We start from the raw sequence: 15,349 nt of genomic DNA, 5'->3' as shown, positions 1-15,349 counted from the left end.
AAAATGGAAAGGCTGTGCATTGTCCAAATCAGTTTAGTATCTTCTTTCAAAACAATGGGCTATACCTAAATAAATTTGACTACAATCCTGGATATTAAACACATATTAAATGGTAGAGAGCCCTTAGATAAGGAAAATTCCTGTTACATTTACTGGAACCACACTTTAAAAAGGTTCTCATACTGAGAAAAATATTACTGTTCATGGTTATAACAAGACACTGCTATATGGTAAAAGCTTGGCACTGCTGTGAATTCAACTGTGTCCACATGACCATAAATAAACAAGAAACAACCAATAGGTGGATGAAGAGCATGAACTGACACCCTCTTGTTGGCTCCCTCATGCACACACACCCGAGCTCCTGCCTCACTGCAAGGTTCTGAATGGCACCAGCAAGTTCATTCATCTATCTGTACAACACCCAGGAGCACTTACAAACATACAGTCTCACTCAAATAGCAGCAGTGAATTGATGCACACATTCTGGAAGAAAAGCTGCATTTAATTTAGTTGCACGAGCATATAACTTAAAAACGTTCATCAAGTAGGTATGCACACAGAAAGAAAGAAAACTTCTGGCAGTCAAAATTAAAATCAAGCGAGTGTTTTCACGTCTAGAACCACGTAAAAATCTAAATTACCTTTCAATAATTACATCCCATGAAATATCAAAATGACAGTGCGATATCTGTGCAGCTGGCAGAATTGCTGCGCATGGGGACACATCCCACTTAGCCGAGTCAAAATTCTAAAGAACTTTGATTAATTTGATTGAAAATGAATGCTGACCATTCTGCTGGGTAATTGCAGAACTGTTTCTTAAAGTCTGGGGAGATTTGGAGATGACACAGTACGTACGTGTACAGTTATGTTATGGCATCTTCGGCACATTAACACCATCTTGTTACACTTCCAGTATCTGAATTGCTGCAGTACATATGTGCGTATTCATGGTTAAAGCCCCTTGCTTGTGATTCAATATTTCCCATTTAATTTGGCAAATAAAATGGCCTCTAGCATAAGATGAGTTACTCATGACACTTATTATCATAGACAATGTAAATCCTGCAAATTATTTAATAATGGTTAGGTGGATTGGCCATGCTAAATTGTACCTAGTGTCCAAAAAGGTTAGGTGGGGTTACGGGGATAGGGTGGAGGTGCGGGCTTGAGTTAGGTGCTCTTTCCAAGGCTGGTGCAGACTTGATGGGCCGAATGGCCTCCTTCTGCACTTAAATTCTATGATTCTATGTCAGAGAATGGCAGAGCTTATAGGCTGTTCAATGCAGTCGGGATATGTTCTTGGACAAGCACAGTGCTTCCAAGTTCAGATACAAATTTTAAAAGCAAAACAACGGAGAACAGTATCTGGTATCTAATATACCCTACATTCCTTGCTGGTGCCAATTAAAACCCTGCTTATCATTTTTTCCCCGTCCAGCAGCTCATACAGCCACAGCTCTGCACACAAAGTATTCTTGAGTTAAAACATAGCAACAAAAGCAGGCTGACATTAGACAATATGTTTAAGGTTTGGCTACATCAATCTCAGATTCTCCAACTCAAGAACTGGTAACGGGAAATCTTGGATGACAAACCATGTGCATTACCTGGCTAAATCACCTGAGACACATTTCCCATTTTATAGTATACCTTTATTTCTGCTATTTCACACTTTAATAGATGATTTGCCATTATTGGTGGTAAATTAACATTTTTCAAATGGGTTAAAACATAGACAAAGACATCAAATGCTCAACAGCCAAGATTAAATCAAGGTAGTGTCTCAACTACTTTTGTCTTTTCTATGATAGTAACATAAGTACACAATTCTGGATAGCGAGTTAACAATATTATAAATTCAAAAACACTATCAAGCAACTGAAATATTGGTTGATTTAGTCAGCTCTTTGAAGGGCTAATCCTAAATGTAGCCATTACCATTTTATTAATGTTTCAATCTCAAGTGATCTACTTATCTAATATGTGATGCAGCACAAGCCTGTTCATTTCATTCCTCCTATAGGCCTGGGTGCTTCTGGATCATCTCCCTAGGCCCAGCTGATTTCAAGTGCCAGCCACCATTTAAGTGAATGGAGCTACTTCTGGACCACAGTGACCTCTCCCATAACCAACATCACATAAAGAGGTTCAGGATGGAATGTTACCTAGGATAGAAAACCTATGCAATGTTGCTATATGAAGATTTTAGAACAGCTAACTCAAATATGAGACAATATATTTTTGCAGGCAGATAGGTAAAATGAAGAGCAAATAGTGAACAAGAAGTAAAAATGTCAACAACTGTTGCAATCAGAAATATGAATGAATTTTAACCATTGTAACCAGGTGCCCTACACACTATTGACAAATAATCTCTATCAGACGCTTGACAGCGGTTGAGGAAATAATCCAGAAAGACCCTGAAATATAACACAATTAATGCAAACAGTTGAATGCCTATCTGTTCAAATCTTCATTCTTTAACGTTCACAATCAAAGGAAAAACATAAGTATTGATTGCCAAGAGCGCAAAGAAACAAACGGACATTTTGGACAGCAACTCAACACCAGCTTCCCCAATCAAGAATGCTATTTTAGCTGCTAAAGGTTTTCATCCCCAAACTATAAAACCATTAACTAATCAGTGTTAATGATGGTATGTGCACACACAGAACAAGGTTATAAAACAGAATACAAGTTTTTGGGATCATACTTTAGAGCTGAGCAGAACGGATATGCCTGTAAGTTCATTTTCAAAATGAGCTGTGGTTTCTGAAAATCAACATTTCCAGGCACTGAAAACATATTTCCCAGCAGGCTGATTTCCAAAGACACCCAAAGTATGACAACAGGGAATTCATGAAATTTTATAACACTCACAGACAAAATCATAAATATTCATTTCTTCCCCGTAAACACATTTAAGACAGAAAAAGTTAAATATATATCTACCCATCCTTGAAACAGTAATTCAAATATTATCTTAAACCCCAAAGCACAAAGTGTATCCCACACATAGTCAGCCTGAAAGCAAGCACTCTTTTGTGTACACTAATCTATACAAGTACATCTAGTTTAAGCTCCAAAGTATGTAAGACAAAAGAAGGACCAGCTTATCAATATCTTATAAATGAGAGCCTTATACAGCTCAATCACATCCCTCATTGGGTCCAAATTTATTGACTTCCATCCCCATAGCGTTAATTAATCCTACATTTCTAAATAAAGCATCACACTTTCTTCCTAAAGTTTCCCTGTAGCCAGGTAATGAACTTGGTTTGTCACTGGGAGGAGAATAATTTTGTTATAGGTCTTTGCTGCCTTTCCTTTCCTCAGCACAACATTTAGCCTTCCTTACCTGTTCTGATAACTGAAATATGTGGCATCGCGAGGGATTGTACACAGTTGTTTTCCATAGCAGCACAATGTCTGAGGAGAGAACTCATACTGTGAAGAAAAGACAAAACAACAATTTGATGTGATCTACATTGGGATAATTTAGTTCAGATGCAAACATCTTAAAACTTCAGCCTTTTCACCTCAACAGCAAATATTGAAATGACATGAAAGTCACTCAAAGGGACATGAACTAATTATGCTTCTTTAAAAAAAGAATAAATTTAGAGTACCCAATATTTTCTGCCCCCAATTAAGGGGCAATTTAGCATGGCCAATCCACCTATCCTGCACATCTTTGGGTTGTGGGGGTGAGACCAATGCAGACACGGGGAGAATGTGCAAACTCCACATGGACAGTGACCCAGGGCCAGGATTGAACCAGAGTCCTCAGCGCCGTGAGGCAGCAGTGCTAATCACTGTGCCACCGTGCTGCCCTACTAATTATGCTTCTTACTCATTTTAAATGTGCTAAATCTAATACAGAATATGGGCTGTAAAAAAAAAAGGAGAAATCCACAATTCTAATAAAATCAATACATGCTTGACTAGGGTGGACCATGCAGGTATTCACCACACAAAACCAGGGTTAGAGATACTAGTTATGCACAATTTAACATTTTCCTACTTCGTGTCAGGACCTGAAGATTTTTCAGAAGGCCATTAAGCTTCACTAAGCTGTCTTTTTGATCATGATCTGACTTGCTCTATCCTCATGATGCTCCTCAACACCATCTTTCCTCTAGAAATTCATCTAGTTATTATGTAATCAGATTGTCTTTATTGGCAGTTTATTCCCGTGGTGAAGATTCCCAATTTCCCAAGTTTAACTCATTTCTATGCGTATTGGGGCAATTTTGCGAGGAGAAAAGTTGCTACAATTTACTTTACTGCACAGCTTCAATCTTTAGAGAGGCCAGCAAATATCCAGAAGCGTTTTGTTGAAAACAAAAGGGGAAGCATGTTGGGAGAAGAGAATATTTAGCAGTTCCCATTGCTAATAAAGGAATAAAGTTCACTTTTTCACACAATCTTGTATGGCAATTTTCTAGAACTGGCAGACTTTATGATTGCGATAAAAAAGGTGGATAATAGCACGTCACGTCAATGAGTGAAGAAACACAGCAAAAGAGGTGGGAATTGTATCCAATCAATATTCCATCAGTTACAGTTTAATAAATTCATTTTATTAAATGTTAAAAGTAGTTCACATTTTTTATAAATAATCTTACCTTCCGACCACAGCAGTAGCCAAGAGATTGCATGACTGGATCAATTTCCAGCTCAAAGACCTCAGCTAATTTTGTACAGTATTTATATACACGTGAGGTCTTGCGGTTGTACAACCATGCATTGTTGAACATCAACCATACGTCTTCCACATACTGCCAAGGCTCCTGGTACTGCCCAGTGTCCAGCTTGCGTTTTATTGTTGATAGATCCATAGGATTCTTCACTATGTCAAAATAGTCCTAAGAAGAACATGGAGCGGGACAGGGAAAAAGAAGCGACATTCATTCAGTAACTAAAGTCACAACACTCTGCAGTCTTCAGGATAACACAATTGCCTTTGGAAGTTTCAAATCAAAACCTGAAGCGCAATATTTATTTCTAAGCTCAAGAGAAACATGACTGTAGAACTGAGAAAAATTAATCTTTGTTTTAAAATCAGAAGTTTTAAAATGTATTCTTTTATGGGTTTGGGCATAACTGCTAGGCCAGCATTTATTGCCCATTCCTAATTGCCCTCAAAAAGGTGGTGGTGAGCTGCCTTCTTGAACTGCTGAGTCCATGTGTAGGCACACCACGGTGCTATTCGGCAGAGAGCTCAAAGATCTGTCTCCAGATTAGGCTGGTGTGTGGCTTGGAAGGGAACTTGCATGGTGGTGTTCCCATGCACCTGCTGCCCTTGTCCTTTGAGATTGCGGGTTTGGAAGGTGCTGTCGAAGGAGACTTTGGGAGGTACTGCAGTGCATCTTGTAAATGGTACGCAGCTGCCACTGTGCATTGGTGGTGGAGGGAGTGAATATTGAATAGTCCTAAGACACGGGCTGCTTTGGATGGTATCAGGCTTCTAGAGTGTTGTTGGAATTGCACTTAGCTAGCCAAGTGGACAGTATTCTCTCACAAACCTGATTTCTGCCTTATAGATGGTGGACAGGCTCTGGGGAGTCAGGTGAGTTACTTGCCACAGAATTTCAAGCTTCTGGTATGCTACTTGTAGCCACAGTATTTATATGGTTGGTACAGTTCAGCTTCTGCTCAATAGCAACCCCCAGGATGTTGATAGACAGGAATTCATTGAATGTCATTGGGAAATGATTAGATGCTCTCTTGTTGGAGATCGTCATTGCCTGGCATTTGTGGAGCACATATATTACTTATCTTTCTGTAAGTGGACAAGGACTGCTCAAGTATCTGAGGAATCACAAATGATGCTCAACATTGAGCAATCATCAATGAATATCCCTACTTCTGACCTTATGATGGGAGAGAAGGTAATCGATGAAACAGCTGAAAGTGGTTGGGTTAGGACAATACCCTGAGGAACTCTTGCGGTGATGTCCTGGAATTAAGATGATTGATCTCCAACAACCACATCCACTTTCTTTTGTGCTAGGTATGACTCCAACCAGTGAAGAACGTTTCCTCATGACGCTCAGTGACTCCAGTTTTCTCGGGATCCTTGGTGTCTCATTTGGTCAAATGCTGCCTTGATGTCACGGGCAATCATTCTCATCTCACCTCTTGCATTCAGCTCTTTTGTCATGTTTGAACGAAGGCCGTAATGAGGTCAGGAGATGAGTGGCCCTTGTGGGCACATGTTCATAAGAAGCTGCAGAATTGGTAAGATTGGTGGAGTAGTGAATAATGTGGAGGGCTGTTGTAGGCTGCAAAGAGACATTGATAGGATGCAGCTGAAAAGTGGCAGATGGAGTTTAACTCTGATAAGTGTGAGGTGATTCATTTTGGTAGGACAAATTTGAATGCGGATTACAGGGTTAACGGCAGGGTTCTGAAGAATGTGGAGGAGCAGAGAGATCTTGGAATTCAGATCTCTGAAAGTTGTCACCCAAGTGGATAGAGCCATGAAGAAAGCCTGTAGTGTGTTAGCATTTATTAGCAGGGGGATTGAATTTAAGAGCTGTGAGGTTATGCTGCAACTGTACAAGACCTTGGTTAGACCATATTTGGAGTATTGTGTGCAGTTCTGGTCACCTCATTACAGGAAGGATGTGGAAGCAATGGAAAGGGTGAAAAGGAGATTTACAGGGATGCTGCCTGGATTGGAGGGTAGGTCTTATGAGGAAAGGTTGAGGGAGCTAGGGCTTTTCTCATTGGAGCAAAGGAGGATGAGAGGTGACTTAATTGAGGTATTTAAGATGATGAGAGGGATAGGTAGAGTGGAAGTTCAGCGACTTTCTCCTTGGGTGGATGTAGCTGTTACAAGGGGGCATAACTATAAGGTTCATGGTGGAAAATATAGGAGGGATGTCAGAGGTAGGTTCTTTACTCAGAGAGTGGTTGGGGCCTGGAACGCACTCCCAGCTATGGTAGTGGAGTCGGACACTTTAGGAACTTTCAAGTGGTTATTGGATAGGCATATGGAGTGCACTAGAATGATTGAGAGTAGGTTGATTTGATCTTTGTTTCAGACTAGTTTGGCACAACATCGTGGGCCCCAGGGCCTGTACTGTGCTGTACAGTTCTATGAGGAAAGGCTATTTGATTGCTAATGACCCATTGGAGGTTGCCTGCATTCAATATTCTTGATAGCCTTGATACTCTATTCACCATCGTGCCTGTCACATAATTTTGTACCCCTGAAGGACCCTTTAATAGGATCATAATAAATAGGACATGGAGTAGGCCACTCAACCCATCACGTCTGCTCCGCCAATCAATAAGATCATGACTGATCTGATTGTGGCCACTTTCCTGCCTTGACCTTCATAACTCCCTTGTCAATCAAAAATATGTCTAACTCCCCGACTTGAATATAATCACTGACTCGCACTGCTGCCTACACGCCAAGGATCCGGTTTTGATCCTGGCCCCAGGTCACTGTCAATATGAAGTTTGCATATCCTCACCCCCACAGGGGAAGCACGGTGGCGCAGTGGGTTAGCACTGCTGCCTCACGGCGCCGAGGTCCCAGGTTCGATCCCGGCTCTATGTCACTGTCTGTGTGGAGTTTGCACATTCTCCCCATGTTTGCATGGGTTTCGCCCCCAAAACCCAAAAGATATGCAAGCTAGGTGGATTGAACACACTAAATTGTCCCTTAATTGGAAAAAAATGAATTGGAAACTCTAAATTTATAAAACAAAAGAAAATAAAAATCCTCACGCCCACAACCCAAAGATGTGCAGGGTAGGTTATTGGCCACACTAAATTGCCCCTTAATTGGAAAAAAAATTATTGGGAACTCTAAATTTATAAAAAAAATATACCATACTAAATATTAATTTTGTTTGCATTCTCTTCCTTTTGTTGGCATGCGACTCATGTTCACGGGTCAGGTCTCTGCTTATTCCACCAGCTTAAGCATGAAGTTTTTATTGCAAGCATATTATTGGAACCGTAGCTGGTTTTGTTTGTCTTGATGCATAATTGATTTCATTACAAACACTTTTAATCAACTGCATCACTTTGATTCTCATTGTCATGTAATGTGAAGGCAAGCAAAATTAATTGCTATTTCATATCTCACAGCATTAAAACTGAACATGTTTCAATAGCCTTTCCTCAAAAAAAGCTGTGTTTATCCCAAGAGGTACTACAGTAAGGGCACTGCTCATTAAAATTTGTGGAGGGCACACCTTTCAGGTTTTAAATATCAAGCACTGAGTTTTAAGTTTAGGTCCCTTGACTGGACCATCAAATTATATATATTTAATTATATATAAGTTAAGGGTCAGTGCAACAAAGAAACAGAAAATTAAAGAAATGCAACAGATTTGTTGGCATCTGGAAAGAGAAAGACAGATCGACCAATCTTCCACCTAAATCATTAACTCTTTTTCCTTTTCTCAGGTGTTGATAAACCTGTCATATATTTCAATTTTTAAAATTTAGATTTCCATCATGCCCAGTTCTATTTTTATCTCCATTCGTGATCAGAATTGTTGGTTTCTACAATGACATGGAACTAAAATGTGTGTATTTGTGTGGTAACTCATGACAGTTAATTTGGCAATTTTTTCCCCCAAGTTGTAAGATAGTGGCACAGGAATGGAGTCATGTATTTTAAGTACTAAAAGGTTATGAGTATGAGGAGAAGTTTGGTGTTTTATCCACTCTGAAACCATGGCATCTCAGGATGATGAACAAAAGCACAATCAATTTTGCTCACCCATTGTTGTTTTGTTCCCAATACTCTGTAAAGTAGGAAAAGTTGCAAGTATATCCTTCATAAAGTGGTCTCATCAGGCAGCGATGCACTGCAATTAGTTATATATTACTACTTGTGGATGACTGTAAACCACTGATCCGGTCAGCTTCATGAGTGGAGATATCTTAACACATCGCTATCGTGCAATACCCTACTGATGTATGACACACAAAAGCAAACCGGATATTCAATGAGACATTTTTTAAATGAGGAATTCAGGGGAGTTTTCTTTTAATGTGCTATTTGTAATTTGGACTCAGGAGTAAACTTTCAAACATCAGGATTATGTCCATAACTGCCTATTTGATTTTGTTATTCAAATAAGGTTATCTTACCAACTATTCAAGAGAATAAATGTTTAAGATAATTAATTCTGAATTAGTCTCACTTGGATCAACAAACTTACTACAATTTACAACTCTTACACAAAACAGGAGGTGTGGTTAACAAAGTTGCAATTTACTGATATCAAATTGATCTGTGGTCGTCAGAAAAAGTAGAGGATTTTCATTTTCTCAGACAAACCACTAAACCACTAGTTTCCTCTAGCACAAAGAATTAAGACGAAACTGACACTCTTTTTGATTTAGTAGTAATTTGTCAAATCCAGGCAGCCTCTCTTATTAAGACTGAAAGATAATGAAACAGAAACCTCTGCGTTCTCGTGGACGAATCGCTGTTGCATACATTCACCAGGAAAGACCAATTATACACTGCTCCCAGTATATCTTAGGTGGAAGCATAGCAGCTGAGGTTAGATGATTGTATGTGTTTAATGCAAAGGAAAGGTCACATCTATTTGGGAAAAACAAAAAGCAGACTACTTTATTTCCCCAACTTTTATATATTTAGTTAGCATAAACAACGTCCATTGGATTCACAAATAAAATTATGTACAGAAGCAATTAACTCCATGTTACATATATTTGTATCATAAAATGTTTTAAAAAAAAATAAACATTTTGAGGTATTTTTGGCATTGTAACAACAAAAAAATAAACAATGTACATGAAACTATAAATATAGTGCAAAAGACGCCTCCCTTCCTTACAGGTCCTACCTTTATTTTTTTTTAATTATTTTTATTCAAATTTTTGTGAAAAACATAAGTTTTGCATAACCGTACACAACAATTAACAGAACAAAATAAGTGTTAACCATATGTACAAAGAAAAGAATACAATGTAGGGATCCCCCCCCTCCCCCCCGGGATGCTGCTGCTGCTGACCTTTACTGCTCTCCGAGAAAGTCGAGGAACGGCTGCCACCTCCAAGAGAACCCTGCCATGGACCCTCTCACGGCAAACTTTATTTTTTTGAGACTGAGAAATCCAGCTATGTCACTAGCCCAGGTCTCTACACTCGGGTGCTTCGAGTCCCTCCACATAAAAATAATCCGTCTCCGGGCTACCAGGGAGGCAAAGGCCAGGACGTCGGCCTCTTCCGCTTCCTGAACTCCCGGATCGTCTGACACACTAAAGATCGCTATCTCTGGACTCGGCACCACCTGCGTGTCTAAGACCTTGGACATTGCCTTAGCAAAACCCTGCCAGAATCCCTTAAGAGCTGGACTTGCCCAGAACACATGGACATGATCTGCAGGGCTTCCCACACACCTCGCACATTTATCCTCAGCCCCAAAGAGCTTGCTCATCCTGATTGCCGTCATGTGTGCCCAGTGGACCACCTTAAACTGGATTAAGCTAAGCCTGGCACATGATGAGGAGGAATTGACCTTGTTTAGGGCATCCGCCCACAGGCCCGCATCCGGCTCCCCGCCTAGCTCCTCCTCCCATTTGCCCTTAGGTTCCTCCACTGGGGCTTCCTCCACCTCCTGAAGTTCTTGGAAGATGCCCGACACCTTCCCCTCCCCTACCCAGGTGCCGGAGACCACCCTAGCCTGTATCCTGCGTGGGGGTAGCAGCAGAAATGATACCACCTATTTTTTCAGAAAGGCACGTATCTGAAGGTATCGGAAATTGTTTCCAGGGGACAAACTAAATTTCTCCTCCAGCGCTTTCAGGCTGGGAAAGGTCCCCCATCCTTTTAATGCCTGCCCTATGCCAGCTTTGGAACCCTTCATCTATCTTGCCCGGGACAAGTCTGTGATTGTTGCGTATCGGGGTCCAGACTGAGGCTCCCTCCGCCCTCCTGTGCCTTCTCCACTGACCCCAGATCTTTAATGTCGCCACCACCACCGGACCAGAGGAGTAGCGGGCCGGCGAGAACGGCAGAGGTGCCGTTACAAGTGCCCCTAGGCTGGTACCTTTGCATGAGGCCGCCACCTCTAACTGCTCCCACGTCAACACCCCCCCCCCCACATCCACCCAGTGTGGAGCATGATCGGAGACTGCAATGGCCGAGTATTCTGTCCCCTCCACCCTAGGGATCAACGCCCTGCTCATCACAAAGAAATCTATATGGGAGTAGACTTTGTGGACATGGGAAAAGAAAGAGAACTCCTTCGCCCTCAGTCGGGCGAATCGCCACGACTCTACGCTCACCTGTTCCATGAATCCCCTCAGTTCTTTAGCCGGCGCTGGTCGCTTCCCCGACCTGGGGTCTGACCGGTCCAGTACAGGGTCTATAATTGTGTTAAAGTCACCCCCCATAATCATATTGCGTGAGTCTAGGTCTGGAATTTTACCCAGCGTGCGTCTTATAAATTTCACGTCGTCCCAGTTGGGGCGTAAACGTTCATTAGCACCACCTGGGTCCCCTGCAGCTTCCCGCTCACCATTATGTCTCTGCCCCCCTTGTCGGCCACAATATTCCCTGCCTCAAAAGCCACCCGTTTGCTGACCAGGATTGCTACTCCTCTGGTCTTTGAATCCAGCCCCGAATAGAACACCTGGTCCACCCACCCTTTTATCAATCTTGTTTGGTCCGCAAGTTTTTGGTGTGTGTCCTGTAGCATGGCTACGTCTGCCTTTAACCCCTTCAAGTGCGAGAACATGCCCGCCTCCCATCGCTGATTAGCCATCTCCCTTTTTCGGCCAGCCACGAGCCCGTGTCCCCCGCTAACTCGAGCCCTCCCATTGGAGGCCCCCCCACCGACTCTCCCTGTTCCCCCATGTTGGCTCCTTTTCTGTCAGCCAAGCAGCACCCCCCCCCCCCCCCCCCCCCCAAGCAGCCCCGTGATCCCAAACCCTTGGCAAGCACCCGCTTGACACTGGCTCTCCCCCCATTACGCTTCCGTGAATCAGCTGATGCCGGCCGCTCCCACCTCTCTGATGACTCAGTTGCCTCATTTTTTTGAGCCCCTCCCTCCCTGTGGAAAGCAAAACCTATCTGCTTCAACGCCCCCCAAAGAATATTTTCCAGCCCCTCCCCCCAACGAAACAAACACCAAACCCCGGGCGCAAACCCGGCCCCACAAAAGAAACGGCTCCAGCTGCCAGGAGAGCAGCCCAAGTGTAGGGCCCTTCTCTTCCCCCTGCGGCTAAGCTCCACAAAAGCCGAAAACATGGCTGAAGAAACAGGGAACAAAAAAAAAAAGAGACGACAGCATAGTGTCGCTCCCTCCGGCTACTCGGCAATTACCATCCCCACCAGAGTAACGTCCCAGTGCGGCTGTCCTTTAGTTCGAATCCAACTTTTCTTGCTTGATAAAATTCCGCGCCTCGTCCGGTGTATCAAAATAATGGTGGCGATCTTGATACGTGACCCACACCCTCCCCGGATGCAACAGCCTGAACTTCACCCCTTCGCTGTGGAGGGCCGCCTCAGCACGGTTGAATCTAGCGCGCCTCTTGGCCAGTTCTGCTCTCAGGTCCTGGTAGATGCGGATTACGCTGTTCTCCCACCTGCTGCTTCGCTCCTTTTTAGCCCATCGCAGGACTCATTCCTTATCTGAGAAGCGGTGGAACCCTACCACCATGGCCCTCGGCGGTTCATTTGTTTTGGGCTTCCTTGCAAAGACTCTGTGCGTCCCATCCACTTCCAGGGGCCAAGGGAATGCTCCTGACCCCATCAGGGTCCCCAATAACGTGGTCACGAATGTGCTCGCATCCGCCCCTCCGCACCCTCAGGTTCTGCCTCCTGGACCTGTTTTCAAGGTCTTCCAGTCTCTCCTGCCACCTCTTATTTCGGGCGTCGTGTGCCTCCACCCTGACGGCCAGGCCCAGTATCTTGCCTTCGTTATCCGAGACCTTTTTCTCAATCTCCTTGATCGCCTTCTCCTGAATTTTCTGGGACTCAACCATTTTCTCTATTGAGGCCTTCATGGGGGCCAGCATCTCCGTTTTCAGGTCAGCAAAGCAGCTTATGAGGAACTCCTACTGTTCCCGCGACCACTGGGCCCACGCTGCCTGATCCAAGCCAGCCGCCATTTTCTGATCCCGTGCCCGTTCCTGCCGCTTCTCACTGGTCGTTTGTTTGGCTGTCCTGCTCCTGGTCCCCTCCATAAACTGCTGTGGGGAGCCTTCTAGCGCCCTTTGCCTGCCTGTTTACATCGAAAAGGGGCCGTCAAAGCTCCTTAAAAGGACCCATTAGTGGCGGGAGGTGTCGAAAACTCAACCTACCGGCGCATGGCCGCCACCGGAAGTCCTAGGTCCCACCTTTATTAACCCCTTACTCTAAGCTAAACTAAATCCTCCCCCCAACTTCTACTGACGATTAATTTTCCGCGAAGAAGTCGACGAACGGTTGCCACCTCCGGGCGAACCCTAACAGTGACCCTCTCAAGGGGAACTTGATTTTCTCCAGACAGAGAAAGCTAGCAATGTCCGATAGCCAGGTCTCCGACTTCGGGAGCTTTGAGTCCCTCCATGCTAATAGTATCCATCTCCGGGCTGCCAGGGAAGCAGAGGCCAGAACGTCTGCCTCTTTCTCCTCCTGGATTCCCGGGTCTTCCGACTCCCTGAAAATCGCCACCTCTGGACTCAGTGCCACCCTTGTTTTTAACACTGTGGACATGACATCTGCAAACCCCTGCCAAAATCCCGTAAGCTTCAGACATGTCCAGAACATGTGGACACTGGTCCTCCCGCACATTTTGCACACCTGTCTTCCACCCCAAAGAATCTGCTCATCCGGGCCACTGACATGTGAGCCCGGTGAACAACCTTGAATTGTATCAGGCTGAGCCTGGCACATGTTGCGGACGCGTTGACTCTACTCAACGCGCCCACCCATAGACCATCCTATATCTCTCCTCCCAGCTCCTCCTCCCACTTGCTCTTCAGCTCCTCAGTCTGCGTCTCCTCTGACCCCATAAGTTCCTTGTAAATGTCAGAGATGCTCCCTTATTCTACCCACCCTCTAGAAACTACCCTGTCCTGAATCCCCCTTAGCGGTAGGAGCGGGAAGATTGACACCTGTTTACGTAGGAAGTCCCGCACCTGCAGATACCTGAATTTGTTTCCCCTCGCCAACCCAAACTTCTCATCCAGCGCCCTCATACTCAGAAGGCTCCCCTCGATAAACATATCCCCCATCCTCTCAATCTCTGCTCTCCGCCATATCCAGAACCCCCATCTATACTTCCCGGGCCAAACCAGTGATTATTACAGAATAGGGACCAGACCGATACTCCCTCTTCTCTCACATGTCTCCTCCATTGCGCCGAGACTCTCAGGGCCGCCACCACCACGGGGCTGGTGGCGTACCGTGCTGGCAGGAATGGCAGAGGCGCAGTTACCAACACCCCCAGACTGGTGCACTTGCATGCAACCGCCTCCATACACTCCCATGCTGACCCCTCCCCCATCACCCACTTCCTGATCATGGCTATATTCGCCGCCAGTAACAGTTACTAAAATTTGGCAGCACCAGCCCACCCTCTCCCCGACTCTGCTCAAGCATTACCTTCCTTACCCGCGGTCTTGCCCGCCCAAACAAAGCCAGTGATCACTTTGTTGACCCATTTAAAAAAGGACCGTGGAGTAAAGATGGGGAGACACTGAAATACAAACAGGAATCTCGGGAGGACCGTCATCTTCACCGTCTGCACCCTCCCAGCCAGTGACAATGGAAGCGCGTCCAATCTCTGAAAATCGTCCTTCATTTGGTCCACTAGTCAGGCCAGATTTAATTTATGCAGCCGGTTCCATTCCGACGTCACTTGAACGCCTAGGTACCTAAGCGTCCCCCTACTAATCTAAACGGCAGCTCCCCCAATCGCCTCTCCTGTCCCCTCGCCTGGACCGCAAACATCTCACTTTTGCCCATATTTAGCTTATACCCCAAAAACCGGCCAAATTCCCCGAGAATCCTCATGATTTCTTCCATGCCTCTATTGGGTCCAATACATACAGAAGCAGGTCGCCTGCACAGAGCAAGACTCTGTGCTCCGACCGACGACCCTCCCCCCCCCCCCGAACCAGCCCCTTGAGGATCTCACAGCAATTGCCAACGGCTCTATAGCTAGTGCGAACAACAGTGGGGAGAGGGGCACTCCTGTCTTGCCCCCGGTGCAGTCTAAAATAGCCCGATGGTGTCCTATTCGTCTGTATGCTTGCCGCAGGAGCCTGGTACAGCAAGCTGAGACCCAGTAAATAAAGCCCCGCCCAAATCTGAACCATCCCAGTATCTCCCACAGATAATCCCATTC

General features: G+C 44.6%; 1 protein-coding gene across 6 annotated transcripts in view; it reads right to left on the bottom strand.

Annotated features, from left to right (window-relative positions):
- Positions 1-15,349, bottom strand: part of LOC119978481 (CREB-binding protein-like) — a 218,298-nt gene that overhangs the window by 61,726 nt on the left and 141,223 nt on the right. For all 6 annotated transcript variants that reach the window (XM_038820142.1, XM_038820144.1, XM_038820146.1 and 3 more), the window contains exons 18-19: positions 4,635-4,874; positions 3,365-3,453 (exon numbers count right to left, since the gene is read on the bottom strand). In XM_038820142.1, the coding sequence (XP_038676070.1) occupies positions 3,365-3,453; positions 4,635-4,874 (329 nt within the window). The remainder of the gene's footprint in view (positions 1-3,364; positions 3,454-4,634; positions 4,875-15,349) is intronic.

The sequence above is a fragment of the Scyliorhinus canicula genome, chromosome 15 (genome assembly GCF_902713615.1).
Source record: "Scyliorhinus canicula chromosome 15, sScyCan1.1, whole genome shotgun sequence".
NCBI lineage: Eukaryota > Metazoa > Chordata > Chondrichthyes > Carcharhiniformes > Scyliorhinidae > Scyliorhinus > Scyliorhinus canicula.
The sequence above is the reverse complement of the archived record's forward strand: the minus strand, read 5'-3'. Positions and strand labels throughout refer to the sequence as shown.